The sequence below is a fragment of the Scomber japonicus genome, chromosome 7 (genome assembly GCF_027409825.1).
Source record: "Scomber japonicus isolate fScoJap1 chromosome 7, fScoJap1.pri, whole genome shotgun sequence".
Lineage (NCBI taxonomy): Eukaryota > Metazoa > Chordata > Actinopteri > Scombriformes > Scombridae > Scomber > Scomber japonicus.
In genome coordinates, this window is record NC_070584.1 from 9,045,228 (window position 1) to 9,064,470 (window position 19,243).

Consider the following 19,243-nt stretch of genomic DNA (forward strand, 5'->3'; position numbering starts at 1 on the left):
TCCTCCAGCAGACATGTGACGTTGTTGTCCATCCACACAGATTTGAGGAAACCATCAAATCATCTCTGTCGCTCCAGGAAACAAACTTTATTAATTTAATAACTGTTCGATCTCTTCTCGGATCTTCAGCTATGGATAAATTAAAATCAGTTTTGAGTGGCGAAGAGGCGCGCAGAGATGACAGAACAGTTTTAGAGGTAAAACTCAAACTTTAGTCTATGCTGTTCAGACGATCACCGAAACTCAGCTGTTAATTAATGATTCAATCAATGTGTTCACGCAGACTGTCAATGAAGCCTCGACTCTAGGCTGGGGGACACGTGTGAAGGGATTCATCGCCTGCTTTGTGATAGGGGGTGTATGCACTATTTTGGTAAGGATCTATAATAATGTCAGTAATTATTATCTGCTGTTGTTGAGTTGTGTTTCCTACAATGAGAAAGTCAGAGCGCACAGGCAGAGGTGAGGTCGCTTTACCGGTCCGGCTTGATCTGAGGAATGCTGAGATGTGATCATTCACATCGCAGTCAGTCCTGACTTTTATGAGCCAACTGCAGGTCAGAGAGGAGATATTTAGTTTACAGATGACCTACCATGTGAAGATGCTGCAAATCATCTGTGAACATGTGTGTCTTGCAGGGAGTGTGTATGCTCTTCCTCCCCAAGATTGGCGTCACTCTCTTCATCGTCTTTTACACATTTGGAAACGTCTGTACTCTGGGCAGGTCAGTGTCAACAACAACACAATGCAATGAAGAAATGTAACTTAGTACATTTACTCTAGTACTGTACTTAAGAACAAAGTACTTGTACTTGAGTATTTTGATTTGTACTTCTACTCCACTACATTTCAGATGAAAATACTGTACTTTTTACTCCACTACATTTATTTGCTACTTACTAGTTGCTAGTTACTAGTTGCTTTTCAGGTTAAGATTTTAGATAAAATAATGTATTTAAGTAATGTATATTATGATTGTTTTGTCTCCTCTTTAGTTTTTTAAAAGTGTTATGTACTTGTGATTCTATATAAATGGGCTATATAAATAAAATGTGTTATTATTATTATTATTATTATTATTATTATTATTATTGTTATTATTAGCATTGTTTAAAAACATATGATACACTTATATAACATGATGCACTACTACTACTGCTAATCTACCCAAGGTATCTAAAATTGGCTCCACAATTATAAACCACAACGTTGTAATGTATTTATTAATGCTAAAAAACAATACAATATACCATAATAATATAACACTCTACAGGAAGCCTTATGCATAGCAAGTACTTTTACTTTTTATCCGTGAACATTTCTTCCACCCCTGAAAGAAATTCAGATTAAAGCGTGTGTAAAGAGGGCTTTATATTAAAATACCAGTATACCAGCACTACTTTTTGATTATTTACTTTTTATCTCATGATTCTGTTCAACAGCACCATGTTTCTGTTGGGGCCGATGAAGCAGCTGAAAAGGATGTGTGACAAGACAAGAGCGCTGGCCACCACTATTATGATTGTGAGTCTAAAACCATGATTTTTAACTGCTGTTGTCATGTGTTTACTAGTTTACTTTGCCACCATTAAACCTATTTACTGTCACTCAGGAGATTTTCAGATTCTCAGATTTGGAACATGTGAAACGGGATTGAAAACTTGTTCCTTCTATAACCAGGAAATGTACTCAAGTGCTCATACTATTGGGAAAGAAAACTTAACAAAAAATAGCTGTGAGATGTGTTGGGTGGCATATCCTTGAAAGTTATTACACTTGCTTTGACAATTTAAACATAAAAGGCAAATTTAATGGAAATCATTTGACCTTGCCTCTTTAATTGGATTATGTACAACTGTATCTGAAAATCTTGTGAAAGTTGACACATCCATGTTTTTAATAACATTTGTGCCATTCATTATTCCAGACATGTCTTGTGTTGACTCTCTGTGCAGCCTTCTGGGTAAGTGAAGAAAAATAATTTGTCATTGTTTCCAACTTAAAGCTGCGGTGCGAGAGTTTTGTCTGCCCCTTCTGGCAGTGAGAATAATAACAAAAACAATGTCAACATGCTTAAGTCATAGGCTCTGCTACTGCTGTGGTGGTGAAACAGTGAATAAGTTGTTTTTAATGTCACACAACCCCAATAAAATTACTGGTGTCACTGTCAAAATTTGCTCCATGCAGTCTGATAACATTTGGAAAGTCTATTAGAGATGCACAATTAAATGATTTGATCCACATTCATGTTAGCAGAAGGCTAACCAGAAGTTAGCTGCTAGGTGAAAGTCTTTAGTGCCCATAGAATCATCTAGCCAATGTGGAAATGTTGCCACTGACACCAGATTTAAGGAATACAGAGAGATTTATGCAGGATATTTTTTTAGTTTATCCCATCTGCTAACATGAAGGGAGATGGATTTATGACCTATACTGCAGCCAGCCAACAGGGGGCGATCAAGATGTTTCGGCTTCACTTTTGGGGCTCTGTCATGATGTCCATATTTGTATGTGGTCAATGTTGCAGATGAACAGAATTAAATGCATTTCAATCTGTCATCATTCAGCACTTGTTTTTTCCTCACAGTGGAAGAACTTTGGACTTGCTTTACTATTTGTCATCTTGCAAATCTTGTCATTTACCTGGTGAGTCACCATTCCTCTTGAGTTTTAACACATTTTTCCCAGCTGATGTTCATTTATGACAAAGAATGCAATGTTTTTTTTATTGTGTTTGATTCGGTTTTTACAGGTACAGCCTGTCATACATCCCGTTTGTGAGGTTTGTAATTTTAAAAGCATTTATTTGAATCAGCAACATGAAGTTATGTTCGTACTCAGTCTACATGTCTAATTTATACTATTTACTTTCCAGGGATGCAATACTGAAGCTGGTGTCTCTCTGCTTCAAGTCTGGATGAAGTGATTTTTAGAAATGATCAGATCTCTTATTGAAGTTGCTGTAACAGTTGCTTCAGATCTTCTGTGACTCTCCCTCATACTGCACATCCTTCCTGTTGATAAGTGACACATTTTATCAGCTAAGATGTTTATGTGTTCTTTTTTATGTTTCATTAATTTAATCACTGACAGATTATCTTATTATGTATTAGTTACAGCTTGTTTATACCAAATTAAATAAGTGTTATCTTATTTTGTAATATGTGTAAATATTTGTAATAAATGAAAATGTTACTGGTTTTTGTGGATGATCACACTGTGCCTCATTATTTCCATTGCTGAGTGGAATAAATGTTATTTCTTGTCATAGGAGCTATATTCCCCTTTCTATTCAATTTGGCTACAACCTCCACCACACTTACCAATGAAGAGGTCATTTCCATCACTTTCCACTGTTCCTTCTCAACCTCCAGAGCCTTTTCAAATTGTCCGGTTTTATGTGGAGCTATCCTTTTAGTCTGGACCTATTTGACATCCATGCTGGTTTACCACTCTCGTTTTTGTCTCCAACTGATGTTTCAGTTGCTCTACCCCTTTGAACAGGCCTTCTTCCTCGTTGACCAGTTTTGATGCCTGCTCCTCCTTTCTCCTATGTGCTGAAGATCAAGCTCAGGGATCATGAGCAGAGTCTGGTTGGTCTGCTTGCAATAGGCCTTCATACTTCTCTGTAGCTGTGGTTGCTGGCTCTGGCTGCATCCTCTCAGGCTGAGTGAATGGGGCCTTTTGAATAAACAACCTTGTTCATCTCCTGTCTCCTGGCTCATGTCTCATTTCTCCTGTCTTAAAAATCAGCTTTGTCAAGTACCTGGCAGGGCTGGGTCTTCCTTTTTCCCCCCTTCTCTGCCAGATGGGGTTTCTTTCTTCTTGACTGCAGTCAGCTGGCTTCATATGTTCCTGTTTGGCCAAAATTGATGTTGCTGCTATTATCATCTCTGTTTGAACAGGCTTCAAACCTCCTTTTTGACCAAACTTCATTCCCTGTTATAGATGGACGATGTCCCGGAGGAAGGTGTTGGCCTTTTGGTACTCCTCCATCTTGATGTGAATGATTTTGTCCCACAGTTTAACAAAACTCTAGAATTAATGTCTGGGTATTGGTCCTCTGTTCTTTTCTTTTTTGTTTGACTACATGCATACATGATCTAACACTTAGTTGGTGTTCAGATAAAACAGAGCTAATAGTCATTCATATACAGCAGTGTGTGACACTGATTATACTAGAAAGAAGAAATCACAACACCAGTGAATTGTTTCATGTAAATATGAAGCTAAACACAGGTGAGCACAATGACTATGATGACTGATGATAATGATATCACCTGCTAGCACACAGCTCCACTGTACTGCTAGTCTATGTGAGTAAAGATGGCATGGCACTCTTCTCATCTGAGCAACTTAATAAAGTTATATGTCCTTTAAATTTTCATATACTTTTTCATATATTTTGGGGTCTACAACAGTTTCTGTAGTGTAGTCGTTATCACGTTCGCCTCACACACGAAAGGTCCGTGGTTCGAAACTGGTAGAAACATTTTGAAACCGAAACATAATAAATTTAAATCCACAAATATAGTCTCAGTGTACTGCTGTCAGAGATGGAACAATGATCTGTGCTTCTGTGTGAGCATCTCCAATCTCTCCCTCACACACTGTACACACATGCGCACTTTGAGCACTCAAATTCAAAATAAGTAGAGTCTGCCAGCCGCCAAAACCTGACAGGAGTGAAAATGGATATACTCAGGTTCTTCGCAACCAAAACAACAATCAACAGATCATATTTCAGAAATAGGAGGAAATAAAAAGTATGACATGAAATAATTACATATGAAAATAAGAAGAAAAATCTAATAAAAAGGTATTACAATACAAATGTACAGGTAGGTTTCAAGGAAAAGAGTTTCTTAATGGTTCAGTATTTTTTTGCTTTTTTGTTCACTAAGCTGAGTGATTTAAATAGGGAGTTCTATTCTAGGACACACACATTTAAATTGCCCACCAAGAACTTGTTTTTGAGGTCTACATGAATCATGTGAAGATCAAGCCTTTTGAACTTCTGGGCTCTGTAGCTGTTTGGGTTGGTAAGCTCAGGCATGAGGCTCCAAGAACAATACATCCTGTTAAATATAAATGGACACATCAAGCTCTTGATTGTAGAACATGGAAGACTGTATTTACTCTCCCACACAAATATGTGTTATCTAAATAAATCAAAGATTATTTTAGATATTAGTTATTTATTGTAGATATAGATATTACTCTGTCAACTTCATTATTTGCAAATGTATTCCCTATATAGACGACAAATGCTCTTTTTGTAATAATGACGTAGAAGAAATGTTTTTATTCAGTGTGTATATATGACAAATCTTTTGGGCTGACTTTCAGTTGGATCTTAAAACATATTTAAAGAAGGACATTTCTCTCAAAGGACATGATTTGTTATTCACATTCAACAATCCTAAATTTTGCAGCAATGGACAATTTGTCATTAATTTGGTCATTATTATTTTATCTAAATTCATAAAATTAAATTCTTGAAGAAATTACCACGAGAAAATGGCCTAAACTCCTACTAAATCTAAAAACCTGTATCAAATTAAAAATTAATCAAAACTATTGATTTATGCAAATGCTTCAATTTTTTACCTGAATAACTAAACCTGTTGTGTGTTTATTTCAATTGTTTGTGATTGTATTGTTTTTACTCATTGCTCACATGTAATGACATAACATTGACGTTTCATGTTTTATTGTTATGTTTTATTGTTGTTTTTATGTTCTTCTTTATGACACAAGTCAATTGTGAAATGTCAACTAGTAAGTCTGAATAAAGTTTTAAAAAGTCAGTCATGAGGAATATGATTGGTTAGGGATAGGGTGAGAATTTCTGGGTCAGCCAATCAGAGGCAGAGTAGGGCGGGTCATAACTTCGTCATCCTAGGAAAAAATACCGCGTCCCGTGCATGTCATAGCTAAAGGAAGTTTGTGTTTATTATAGTCTGGTTGGTCTGTAAACATGTCAGACATTGTGTTAAAGATCAAAAACAGCGTAGCAGAGAAAAAGAAGACGTCTCTTACGCAAAGTGACTTGCAGAAATGGGGTTTAAAAGGTACGGAGAGTCTTTAACTCGGTCGAGTTTAACGGGAAGTCATTAACGTTGTCTTCATTCACTCTGCAACATAACTTGCTAATTTGTAAACATTCCGTAAACTGCGTCAGTCGGTGAATGAGTTTTACACTTTCAGCGTGATTATTTTGTTGGTTCTCCTTTGTGAGCTCAGATTAGATATTGGTAAAGTGTCAGCAGTGTTTCTTGACAGGGATCCAGCTCAGATCCTACCAGCTGGATGGTGTACAGTGGCTCACTCAGTGCCTCAACAACCAGCAGGGATGCATCCTGGGAGATGAGATGGGACTGGGAAAAACCTGCCAGGTTTGAGATGACTCCAAAACTTGTATTATCCCTTTTATTTTAAACAGATACTAATAACAACGGTAATAGATTATAAGTTGTTCTCACTGCTTCACCTCTGCATGTCTACTTTTCACCAGTGTGCAGATGTGGAAACACACACACACACACACACACACACACAAACACTGACTAGACAGTTTGACAGGGAAATCACAGGTGTTACCAATAACATTATTGATGACTCCGTTATACTCATTGTACTGGAATTAATAAACGTATTATATAGCTTATCTACTGCTAATTTCTTAAGTGTGAAGATTTCTGCTTCTGTTGTCTTATGTGTTAATAAACTGAATATCTGTAGGTTATGGTTGGACAAATAAAACAATTTGACATCACTTTTGGCTTTTGGAAATTGTATATCTTACTATTTGTTGACATTTTATTGAGTAAACATTCAATCTATTAACTGTGAAAATGATTAGCAGATTAATGTATGATGTCAATAATAATATTTCCTTGCTTTATGCTGTTTACAAGTATCTGTACATACATTAAAATGAGCGTATCCACTTACAATAACCAATACAATCTTGTGCAATATATCAGTCATAAATGTGATGTAGGTGTGTCTTATATACCAATAATGTACAGTCATTATAAGCAATTATCCATTACAGGTAAACTGATCATATCATGCACCTGTATCTTATTTATTATTTTATAACTTAGTATACTTTCCTGACAAATGGCACCAAACGCTGTTAACTCCTGTTTAATAACACTTTATTATTCAGAACAGGATAATGCTTTACACAGAAAACATGATATATTTCTTTGACAGTTAAGCTACATTTTCTCCATTCATTTCCTCTTCTCAAAATGCAACAATTTTAAGCTGACAACCACACATCTCCTTTCTTTCCAAGTGATCATAATTTGTCTCTTCAGTCGATCTCCCTGCTGGTGTACATGTCTGGAGCTCTTGGGAAGAACGGTCACTTCTTGGTCCTGAGTCCCCTCTCTGTCATGGAGAACTGGAGGAATGAGTTGGAACGGTAAATCACGTCGATATATGCATTCAGTATATTTAGCTTGGTAGACTAACATTGTCCATCACAAACTGTAAACATGTAAAATCCTTAACTTCATATGTGTTGTTTACAGCTTCGCCCCCTCTCTGACTGTGCTGTGTTACAAGGGAGACAAGGACAGACGGGCAGAGATTCAGAGGGAGACAGATACAGATGACTTCCATGTTCTGCTCACTACATATGAGGTCTGTGACTATTCTGTGAGAATGAAACAACCTCCAGTTTTGTCTGTGCTGAAACTGACATGTTGAAATCTCTCTCATTTTCAGCTCTGTCTCAAAGACGCTTCATTCCTGAGACGGTGAGTGTGTGTCCTGAATTACAAGCATGTTAAATAACTGCTGGTAGTTACATGGACCAGCAAGGTGTACTTGAAACTAAAATGACAGATTGTTGATGAATTAATAATCAAATCTTGCATGACAAATAATCATTTAAAGTAGTTAACTTGCTGTAAATGTTGATGATGAGCTGATTTTTCATTAGAAATGAGACATAGATGTGAGTTTGTTACTGTGGATGCATGTTACATAGAAAGTGCTGGTGTTTCCTTAATATGATGTCACTAAATCTATCAGAGAGATATCAAATGTAGTTGGTTTGCCAAAATCAACAGGTGGGTACATTCTGAAAAAGCAGGTGTTTATCAGCACATACTTTTTATTTATTATTTTATTGACTTTAACTTAGTAAAATGAATATAAACATCAAATAGCACTGTACTTCCATGCATACATGTATTTAGAGCTGTATTAGTTGCCTTTTTTCTGTCAATTAACTAATTGATTAATAGTCTAATTGCTGTATTCTCTGCTCAGGTGGAAGTGGAAGGTGCTTGTAGTAGACGAGGCTCACCGACTGAAGAATCAGAACTCACTATTGCACAAAACACTGACAGAGGTACTGAGTAGCACCTGGTTTTTTGGGTTGTTGTGTTGTTTCCCCGCTGTCATCGCAGTTTTTTTCCCTCCTCGACCACTTAATTGCTTTTTAATTCTTGCATTTTTCGTGCAGTTCTCAGTCGGTTTCAGAGTGCTGCTGACAGGGACTCCCATCCAGAACAACCTGCAGGAGCTCTACTCCCTGCTGAGCTTCATTCAGCCCAGCATCTTCACAGCAGATGACACGGACAACTTTGTCAACTCTTACTCCAATGTACAGAATCAACCTGCTCTTGGTATAACAGATATCATTTCTAGTATTGTTTATGTCAGTGGGTTATATACAGCATTAAGTGTCTCATGATGTTTAATCAAAGAGTTGTTGGAAAACATCAGTTACAGAGATTGTGATGTATCTGATATACTGTTGTAGAAAACCCCTGTAGCATTGCATCAACACTGATGTGTCTGTGCTTGTGTTTATAGCTGCTGAGCTGCAGAGCATCCTGGAGCCTTTCCTGCTTCGTCGAGTCAAGGCGGAGGTGGCTGTAGATCTGCCCAAGAAGACAGAGCTGGTGGTGTACCATGGCATGTCGGCTCTGCAGAAAAAATACTACAAAGCCATTCTGATGAAGGATCTGGGTAAGACCTGTTGTGGAATTACTGCCAAAACACTGGACACAGACACTGATTGATCTGAAGATTAAATTAAGTTATTATTAATCAATACAGAGACAGAACTCACACAGACAAAAGCAAGCTTCCATCTCATTATACACGGTCAGACTAACATCTTTTCTAGTGTTTTTAAGACATAGAAACATTCTATGATTGGTTCTTACCGTCTTTTACTCACAATGTGAAAGTAGGGAGAAGGAAACAACCTGGCTTCCTGTCATAGCTGATCACTTTTTATATGTAATTATGTCACCTCTGTGTGCAAATAAGTGAGAACGCACATTCCACAGGACACACAATGATGAGGCAATACCGGTGATCTTACATCCATAGTCTTAGATCAAAATGATCAATCCAATTGTTAATCTTTCTTCACTTTTACAGACCTTTGCACCATGGCACGCCTTAGTGCAAAGGTCTTGTAAATTTTGTTGGTGTAAATCTTTGCAGGATACACCCATACGAATGGTTCTTGATAGAGATACACTAATCAATTGGCCACCGATCGAAAATGTTTTTTAATGATTTTCAGCTGACCAGCCGTGACCAGTGACCAGTGACCGGCCCCCGATCAGTCTCATGTCTGATTTTCCCCACATAGCTGCACTTTGGTTCATATCACACACACAGCAGCAGCTGCTGCACAGACACAACATGCATATCACACACACACACACACACACACACACACACACACACACACTCACACAGCATGTTGTTGGTGTGGAGATCAGTGCATCTGTGTTCTGTTAATCTTGAGATGAACATGTAACTGCTGACTCATGAGCATACATCTCTGTTTTCAGAGGCTTTTGGGAATGAACAGGGCAGCAAAACCCGGCTGCTGAACATCATGATACAGCTGAGAAAGTGTGTGGACCACCCTTACCTGTTTGATGGTGAGACATGCTCAGTGATAAACGTGTACTGAAAGGACCGATGCGACATCCAAGTGGGATACAGAAATATTTTTCCTCTTTCCTCACCCAGGGGTGGAGCCAGAGCCCTTTGAGATGGGAGAGCATCTAATTGAAGCCAGTGGGAAACTTTGCCTTCTAGACAGCATCATGACATACCTGCACAAAGGGTTCGTCACTCCGTTGTTTGTTACTTGGCTCCACCTGGTGGAAATATAGAGTCAGTTCATAACACTTTGATAACTCTGATACCACATGAACTAGATGCCGACTCAGTATACTGATCACTCTGAGCAGTCACTTTTCATATTTTAAGTCACTTTTTCCTCCATTAGTAGTGTCTTAATTTACTTCTTTTTAAAAAATATTTGTTGCTGAAGGGGCCATCGGATCCTGCTGTTCTCTCAGATGACGAGGATGCTGGACATTCTTCAGGATTACATGGAGTACAGAGGTGAACAGGGGCTTACAGGAGGGAGTGTTGTCATTTAACAGTTCACATGCTTCCTGAAACTGACCATAAATGTTCAAATAATGTTGCAGTGATTGTTGCAAAGTTTAAAATGTACCTAATATCCTGATAGTCTAACACTAATCTTTTCATTCTTTTGAAACATCAAGAAGAAATGCTATGCCAATTTGTATTTTTATAGCTTTTTTCCAATATATTAAAAACATAAGGAAACACAAGACCACTCATTGTAGTAAATCACTGAAAGATAAGTAATAGAACAAGAATAAATAAATATAGGCAAACTGAATTAGCTGCAAACAGGCACTATGTGTATAATATAATAAATGAGGTAGCACAAAACAAATTGTCTTCTTCCTTTTAGATTTCTGTCTTTATCTACATCAGAAAATTAGACCAAATTTAATAAAACTTCTCTTTATAATTATTAATCCTTGTGATTAGTGATTAAAAAGGGGCAATGCCATTCATTTGAATCATTCGGCAACATCCAGTTTCATCAGACTATTCAGTGCTGGATCCTTGAAGCAGCAATAAAGCTCGCCAGTGCAAGTCCAAAATGTTTATTTGTTTATAAGAGAGGCCTGTCTCTTAATAAGCACAGCAGGATGGCAGTGACCTATGCAGCTAATCTCTCATACTTTTAATAACTTGTTTCCAAAAAAGGAGAAACAAAATAACATTCCTATCTGTTACATTTTTACACTTCATCCATGAGTCCCATTTTTTGAAGTTTAACAGGCATAATAACACCTGTTGATGATTTCACAGTGTGTACATTCTGCCTACTTTTTTTAATCCGCTTCAGATGTCTTCTTATATTTACTTCTTACTGTATATTTACTTATTTTAATTATGCTGTTTTGTTTCCATCTTAACTAATCTCTAATCTACTTCCTAACAGCAAGAAGTCAGTGGTTTTTAATTTTCCGCACCACTAAGTGCTAAACTGTGCCCCCCCCCCCCCCCCCTTCAGGTTATAGTTATGAACGTCTAGATGGGTCTGTGAGAGGAGAAGAACGAAATCTAGCGGTGAAGAACTTCAGCAGCAAAGATATCTTTGTGTTTCTGCTCAGCACTAAAGCAGGTGACTGAAAGTGAAATAAATGTGTTTCCTTGTTGTAGGTGTGTGTGGGATTATACTGAACATCACCAGCAATGTGCAATATACATATTCAGCATTTGATATGTTTTAGGTATGCAGGATATTAGATACACCATAAACATCTATAGTTATCTGCTTTTAACTTTGCAGCTGTTTTAGTTGTATGAATTGTTGGTAGACGCAGATTCACACATTTTCCATTCTCACTGAGTCTACTGAGCATGCCTGAAATATCGTTGAAATAATTGCATCTTATTAAACAAGACTGTGGCAAGTATGTAAGATAAGAGAGTTAATATTGTGTGATAAGTCAAAAGTGATGGAGCTGCACTTGCAAGCTTTCATGCATATCTAAGTCTACAGTCAAGTTCATAGAACTAGCTGAGAAGAAAGGGTTACTGATCACACAGAGATAAGAGCTGTGGCAGGATGACACACCGGTGTAAATAAGGCCAGAAACTTTTTCTTACCGTCTTTCACTCACAATGTGAAAGTAGGGAGAAGGAAACAACCTGGCTTCCTGTCATAGCTGATCACTTTTTATGTGAAATTATGTCACCTCTGTGTGAAAATAAGTGAGAATTGAGTGAATAATAGGTTTGCACTTTTCAGACATTGTGGTTTTGACTTCCTAACAATTTGTTTTTGCAGGAGGAGTGGGCATGAACCTCACAGCTGCTGACACTGTCATTTTTATAGACAGTGACTTCAACCCTCAGAATGACCTGCAGGCTGCTGCACGCTGCCATCGGATTGGTCAGAACAGGTGCAGCGTGTGTCAAAAAAATGAATCCCAACAGGCTACTCAGTGGGATTTTATTTTGATTGTTTTATGATGTTTTTTTGTGCTTATATTCTCTCATAACAGACCCGTGAAAGTGATCCGCCTTCTGGCCAGAGACACCGTGGAGGAGATCATGTACTCCCGCGCTGTCTCCAAGTTGCAACTCACCAACACTGTTATCGAAGAGGGACGCTTCTCTCTGCTGGATCAAGCTCAGTCAGCTGCAGCGGGACTGCAGGTTCATGAACTTTCATAAACTGTCTCAATACTTATATTCAGTTACTGCTGCACTCCTCACTGTCTGTGTCCTCCTCTTTATTTTCACCGTCTCTACTCTACTCCTTACTGTCCCTGCACAGCTCAGTGAGATCTTGAAGTTCGGGGTAGATAAGCTGCTGTCGTCAGAAGAGAGCTCTGTACAGGATGTGCAACTGGAGAAGATCCTCGGTGCATCACGTGACGGTCAGTGGGTCGACGATGAAGACACCACCTCGCTCACGGGGGAGGAAGAGGAGGAAGAAAACGACTCTGATGGGCAGAGTATGTTTTACTATCAAGTGATCACATTTAAATCTTGAATCAGTGTTTGTGTTTACAGAATATTCACTGCTTACCTGGTAAATGTGATTATTTCAGCCATGATGTATCCCATCAACCTCAACCACAACTTTAACCCATCATTTTTATATTAGTATCAGTGATAATAACACTTCACCATGCTGTCCTGTCCCTCCAGGCCACATGTACTACTTTGAGGGGAAAGACTACAGTAAGGACCCCAGCTCTGAGGACCAGAAGAGCTTTGATCGCTTGTTGGAAGGGCAGCTGGCCGAGTTCCAGAAAGCTGCAGGAGAGGGACGAGCTCTACGACACAAAGCCGGTGTAAGATTCTGTCTTGTTCACTACCAACTTGTGTGAGGGGAGGTACCACCCACCTGAGAAAGCTTTATTCAGGGCACTGAATTAGGTCATGGTCGCTCCTGTGGTATGGGTCTGTTCAGACACACTAAAGCAGGAAATGATCCCATCATTTCCTTTTAGCTCTAGTATCTTAACTTGTCACATTTAGTTTATTATTATTATTGTGTTATGCTCATATATGTGCACTACCCATGTGGACCTAAGACACCAAAAATGCAGTTGCACAAGTGAAACAGATACTACTCCACTAAATTACATAACAAAGTCTTTCCTCATCAGAGAACCTTATAGATATGTACCATTACCATAAATTCTGCTTTAGCAAAGGCTTTACACTCAATGTTTTTCATGTTCATAATCGAGGTTTGTAGGAAACATCAAAAAAACACATCCTTCCTTCTACCCTTTGACCTTAGGAGCAATGTGTGCTGAGCAGCGCAACATCCATGCAAATTGTCTCAGTTTGACACCTTTGTTTTGATACCGTTTATCTTCTTTAATGATCACAAACAGCTCACAAAAACACATTCAATGAAAATAAAGCCGGAAAAATAAGTTAATTAGACGTTAGTTAAGAGTGCTATTGAAGGCAAATTGTTTAATGTGGTTTTAAGGACATTTTTTATTCAACAAGAGGTCTTAATTGACAGCATTTCCAGCAACTAAAACAAACCAGACTCAATACACAAATCTTCCACAGTTTGTGAAACCTCATAGTAAGTAGGTATCCACAGATTTATCGCAGAAATGATTATTATACAGCTATAACAGCAGGATTTTCTTCATGTATTCCCAGGTTTCACTGGCGGTAGCTCTTGGAATTCCAACGAGGAAGAGGAAAATTCTTACTGAGGCTGAGCTGGAACTGAGGCGGCAGAGGAGGGAAGAGGCTGCAGCCAAGAGAGCCAAAATGCAGGAAGACATGAAGAGGAAGCAGCAAGAGCAGAAATACAAGAAAAAGTAAAGATTAATCAATGAACTCTTCACAGTGTAGACATCTCTTACTTCAGTCCCATGTTTATTCGGTGTGTGTTTGTTTGCTTATAATGCAGAATGGCATGGTGGGAGTCCTGTGGCTACAAATCAATGTGCCTGCAGTCTGTGGACAGTGAAGAAGAGGAGGAAGATGAGGATGATGACGACGACAGCGTGTGTTCCACAGACTCAGACAGCATGGCTATCCAGTATATTCTGGGGGATGTTACTCATCCTCACGCTGCACATGGAAACGCTATCATTGTCCACTGTGTTGGTACTGATCTTTTTTTTTTTTTTTTACAGTAGCTTATTATTTACCATAGCAACATACCCCTTTTTTACGATATACAGAAAGATAACTTCGTAAAAAGTACCAGATGTTTCCTTAGTACTGCTTTTCCTGTATGTTTTGTATTTATCAAAGTGATGATCTTTGCACAGATGACTCAGGTCGGTGGGGCAGGGGAGGCTTGTTCACAGCTCTAGAGGTGAGATCTGATGAACCACGGAAGCAATATGCGTTGGCTGGCAAGATGAAAGGTGAGATTTACCATAATTGCTTAGAGGACTCATAGAATGGGATAGAATTCCTCTATTGTCAGTGCACGCTAATTGTGAAAAACCTCAGCAGGTGATGTACATAAAGAATGAAACTAAACCGAAGTGCAACATAATTTGAGCTGAAATGCTGATGGTGCATTCAGACGTGAACAGCAATTTGCTGTAACCTATATAGCTGTACACAAGTCACACAAGTCACAGTCAGTTTTGGGGGTAGAAGCTGTTTTTTTTTTTTTTTTTTTTTGGATGGATATAAAGCATGTACTGGAGGACAGCAGGTCAGGGTGGGATGGGTCTTTCAGTACGTTAGCTGTTCTGCCGCCATCTGTACACCATCAGAGATCTTTAAAAGGCTCGACTGTGTTGATTGAATCTTATAAGTGACTGTTTTGAAAGTGCTACTGTAATATTTCTGTCAGACTTGGACCTCGGAAACGTGCTGCTCTTCCCCATCGACGACAAACAGTCCAGACCGGACGGCCAGGATCAGGTAGGTTCCTTTCTCAGTGAAAGCCAGGCTGTGCACAGAAAGTCTGCAGCCTGGAAATGCTCTTTTGCTTTATGGTTCGCGTTGCTTCTCTGCAGTAGTAGTGATCAAAAGTGCGATACACCCGGAGTTGGGTTTATGTGTGGTGACAGAATTGTGAAGTTGTGGCAACGATAAGATAACATTTTAACCTGTTTTCGATCTCCTTCCTGTGACGTCAGTTGGCCCTCATTGTGGCACAGCAAAGAGACAAAGCCAACAACTTGTCTGGGATCTTTCTAACTGCGCTGGACGAAGGTCTGAAGAAGATTTACGCTGCAGCCAAAAGAAACAAGGGTATATTCAAGCACTTTTACTGAAAACTCATTAAGTGTTAACATGCAGCAATAATGAGCAAGCTGCAGGTTCAGCTTTTGTTAATGCAAAGATGAAGCCAGAATATAATTGAAATAAATAAAGGGGAAAAAATGGTTATATAAGATGTTAGACTATATGAATGAATATATATTTAAATATGAAGTCAGAGAGCACCTCACTTACCAATAACACATACTGTTAATTAAGTAAGGGGAGAAATAGAACAGAATAGACTTTATTGTCATTGTACAGGGCACAACAAAAGTATGGTTGCTCAGCCCACACAGTGCAAAAGAAGACAAAAACATTCATGACATAAAATACCTTGAAACAAAGGAGAGTAACGAAGCCTGTGAGAAGCACGATAAAAGTAGTGTTTGTTTGTTTGATTATTGTTCGACTTGACTGACGAGATATCTCAGTGGCGGCGTCTTGTGTGCACAGACAAATTCTTGCAAACACAATTACTGGAGCACTGTTCATGAGAGGAATTTTTTTAATTTGCCTCAGGTCACGCCCTAGAGAAAACAAACCAATCAACTCACCTTGCTCAAAAATGACTCACTACTGAGTCACCCCACCTTCGGTTCAGCTTGAGGGGAGTGTAAACATGTTCCAGTTAATAGAAATCCTAACCATCACCCTGTCTTATCTTTTTTCTTACCCCCACACCCCCCAAAAAAAAACAGCAAGTGTGCATCTTCCACGCATCGGCCACTCCACCAAAGGCTTCAACTGGTACGGCACAGAGAGGCTAATTAGGAAGCACCTGGCTTCCAGAGGCATCCCTGCATTCATGTATCCTTTTTTTTTTAGCTGATGTTGAAATCTAAAAAGTGCCATTTCTCAGAATCTTTTCCCTTAACGCGACATGACCGACAGATACTATCACAGTCGAACTGCTAAGAACACAGCTACACCTCACACAGCCACCTCTGTGACCTCAGCGCAAACATCCTCCCCTGAACCACAGCTGCATGACTCCAGCAGGGTGACGGACGAGGCAGAGGCAGAAACGGCAGGCCCTTCCACTCTTGTCCAGAGCGGAGGCCCTGCAGAGCTCCCCAGTTTCATGAGGGGGGTCTGTGTGTTTTTCTACAATCTACCTGCCTCTGAGAGGAAGAAGCTGGCTCGCTACCTCATCACATATCCTTTCATCATAGTATTGTAACATTGAACTAGAGAAATCCTGATAAACACAAAGTAGTTAGTTGTGAATTCATGTTTGTCAAGATTAGGTATCGTCCCCTGACATGAAGCTGACACATAACGAGCAAGTTAAACTAAAAAGCAATCCGTTTTTAATCTCAATATCAGAGCTCACATCTTTGTGTGTTTACATGTACCGCTGGTTTTTTTGGGTCTTCTTGTTTTCACAAGAAATACAGAGATGTGTTTATTATTATTATCGTGCGGTGTGAAAATGTCATAGCTCCTTAGCTGCAGTGCACTTACGATGGAAATGAGGAGGAGATCATGAGTCCGGAGGTCACCCACATAGTTGCGGAGGTGGAGAGCAGTATCCACTCTCAGGTTAGTATCACACTGATCATAATCTCCCTTGACTTTTACAATTCTTTCCCCTTCATACTTATTTTTAAGTGGTATGGGGGAAAAAAAGTCTAATAATGCTGTGGTAAATGTTCAGGCTGCCGAAAAAAGAAGCGAAAGCACTACAGTGTTCTTACAGCAAAGCATGGTGATGAAAACAAGTTTTTAAATTTTAATTTTGATGTGTATGATTTGTGTGGAACAGGAGCTCCAGGATCTGGTGGGGGAGTACACACAGGCTGTCCCTGTGCAGAAGGCCTGGCTTGAGTCCTGTTTCGTCAAACAACGAAAAGTCAACACTGAACAGTTCCTTCATGTGCTCAGATAAAACACTGTTTCATTGCTTTTTTGTTTTTTTTTTGTTTTTAAAAAAAAAATCCTTTTGTTTTAGCTTGAATGAACTCTGCTGTTAGAAAATACACTATCAAAATAATTTGTAATTTCTGATTTATGAGTGAAACAAGTAAATAAATGGTTTGGGTTGACACTTTTGCTGGGTGGCTGTTGGCGTAGTTCTGGTTTGTGTAATGAGTCAAAAATGCAGTGTGTGTTTGTAGATTTGTCATAAGCTACTTTCAGGGACAAATTTCAAATTTGGATTACGCACCAGTGAGGGATGGCTTGTTCAATTGGCAACAAAAGCTGAATTTTGGGTCAGTATTTAAAGTTAGGCAAGTAGTTTTTATGGTTAGGGTTATGATATGTCTCCAGGAAATTAATGTAATGCTGTATAATGTCCCCAAAAGTGACATAGGACTGTATTTGTGTGTGTATGTGTGTGTGTACAGTACTCGCACACAAATGTTTACTTAAGTCACTTTTGGGGTATCGACATAGACTTACATTAATTTCCTGGAGACTTACCCAAACCAAACCACAACCACTTGTTAACCTTTAACCTAACATTAACCACTAACCCCAAAATCAGTGTTTTATCAATTAGGGACTCAGCTGGTGGTCTAGTCTGGTGTGTCTCTTTGAAAGGGACCTACGCAAGTCATATGACCATGGTCACTTTTGGGGACATTGCATTGGCTTACATGAAATTCCTGGACGCTTACCCTAACTTTAACAACTGACCCAATTATCAGTTTTTTTCCCCAAGTAACTGTTCGAAGTCTGAAATGTGTCCCCCAAAGTAGCTTATGACAGACTTGACACACACAAGCACGGTGTGTAAAGGTGGAGCATGTTGGCTGGGCGGTCCTGCTGAGCGACAAAGTGAGGCACAAACCCATCCAACTCTTCGATGCAGTTTCATCAGTGTCGGACTGACGGCAAAAAAGGACGTGTATACTGATAACTAACTTAAAGTCGTCGTGTCGGTGAAAGTTTTGACGTTAAATGAGCGTAAACGGAGGAGCCTGAGTTTACCTGTAGGAGACGCAGCACGTTGAACAGCGAAGGTAAGTTGCGTAGACTATAATTATGTCACCTGTTAATGAGCAGTTTGTTGCACATTGACGAATAACAACATTGGTAAAGGTTGTAGCGTAGTTTTAACGTTTAACAGGTACATTTAGTATTAAAGCCTTTCATTATTTGGGTTTAAAAAAAATATATATATCCGTAGCCTGTGTTTTCGGAATAGCCCGTGTGACCGAGTGAAAGGTGTTACTAGCAACTGAAAGCTATACTGCGGTTTAGTTGCGTGAAAACTCTACTCACTCTCCTAATTAGGTTGCTTATATTTTAACTTGTGGTTTAAAATGCTTAAAGTCAGTATGGAGAAGCACACGGAGACATATCTGGGTCAGTCACAGTGGAAAGTGCAGCCGACTGTGTGTGTGTGTGCGACCACAAAGGCTTTTAATGAGTGTGTATTTACAGGAACAGTAAGATGTGTGGAAGGTAAAGGTAAAAACCCACTTAAACTGACGTTATACAGGCCTAAATTCATGTTAAGTAGCATCGGAAAAATCAATCTGCGTTGCCCTAAAAATAAGTAAACGTGTGTAATTGGGAGAGGCTTTGACCCCCTTTGTTTACCATCACTTCACCCAAAACAGACTTGAATTCACAGGACTTTGAATGTGTTTACTGTACGTGGGAAATGTGATGTCTGCTGTTATAAAT

At 39.0% G+C, this 19,243-nt stretch overlaps 2 protein-coding genes across 2 annotated transcripts; both read left to right on the plus strand.

The window, feature by feature from the left end:
• Positions 1–131: 131 nt before the first annotated feature.
• Positions 132–2,922, plus strand: sft2d2a (SFT2 domain containing 2a). The gene is made up of 8 exons (XM_053322340.1): positions 132–197; positions 284–373; positions 640–725; positions 1,444–1,525; positions 1,929–1,964; positions 2,589–2,647; positions 2,754–2,783; positions 2,877–2,922. The coding sequence occupies exons 1-8, from the start codon at positions 132–134 to the stop codon at positions 2,920–2,922; spliced, it is 495 nt and encodes a 164-aa protein (XP_053178315.1).
• Positions 2,923–5,921: 2,999 nt separating this feature from the next.
• Positions 5,922–17,625, plus strand: chd1l (chromodomain helicase DNA binding protein 1-like). Its single transcript, XM_053322579.1, has 25 exons — positions 5,922–6,075; positions 6,287–6,399; positions 7,333–7,439; positions 7,549–7,660; positions 7,745–7,776; positions 8,294–8,375; positions 8,490–8,652; positions 8,843–8,998; positions 9,841–9,933; positions 10,025–10,121; positions 10,332–10,405; positions 11,400–11,510; positions 12,180–12,294; positions 12,397–12,550; positions 12,672–12,852; positions 13,049–13,194; positions 14,030–14,193; positions 14,286–14,485; positions 14,653–14,751; positions 15,192–15,262; positions 15,481–15,595; positions 16,306–16,414; positions 16,499–16,759; positions 17,065–17,149; positions 17,373–17,625. Exons 1-25 carry the CDS (start codon positions 5,982–5,984, stop codon positions 17,493–17,495), a joined length of 3,057 nt encoding a protein of 1,018 aa, XP_053178554.1. The 5' UTR covers positions 5,922–5,981; the 3' UTR covers positions 17,496–17,625.
• The last annotated feature ends 1,618 nt before the right edge of the window (positions 17,626–19,243 follow it).

Excerpts from the sequence above, each read along its gene's own strand:
- sft2d2a (XM_053322340.1), top strand. The coding sequence starts at position 132 with ATGGATAAATTAAAATCAGTTTTGAGTGGCGAAGAGGCGCGCAGAGAT. Across the intron at positions 726-1,443 it reads AACGTCTGTACTCTGGGCAG|CACCATGTTTCTGTTGGGGC; the intron begins GTCAGTGTCAAC and ends TCTGTTCAACAG. Across the intron at positions 2,648-2,753 it reads CAAATCTTGTCATTTACCTG|GTACAGCCTGTCATACATCC; the intron begins GTGAGTCACCAT and ends CGGTTTTTACAG.
- chd1l (XM_053322579.1), top strand. The coding sequence starts at position 5,982 with ATGTCAGACATTGTGTTAAAGATCAAAAACAGCGTAGCAGAGAAAAAG. Across the intron at positions 7,661-7,744 it reads TTCTGCTCACTACATATGAG|CTCTGTCTCAAAGACGCTTC; the intron begins GTCTGTGACTAT and ends TCTCATTTTCAG. Across the intron at positions 15,596-16,305 it reads TGCAGCCAAAAGAAACAAGG|CAAGTGTGCATCTTCCACGC; the intron begins GTATATTCAAGC and ends AAAAAAAAACAG.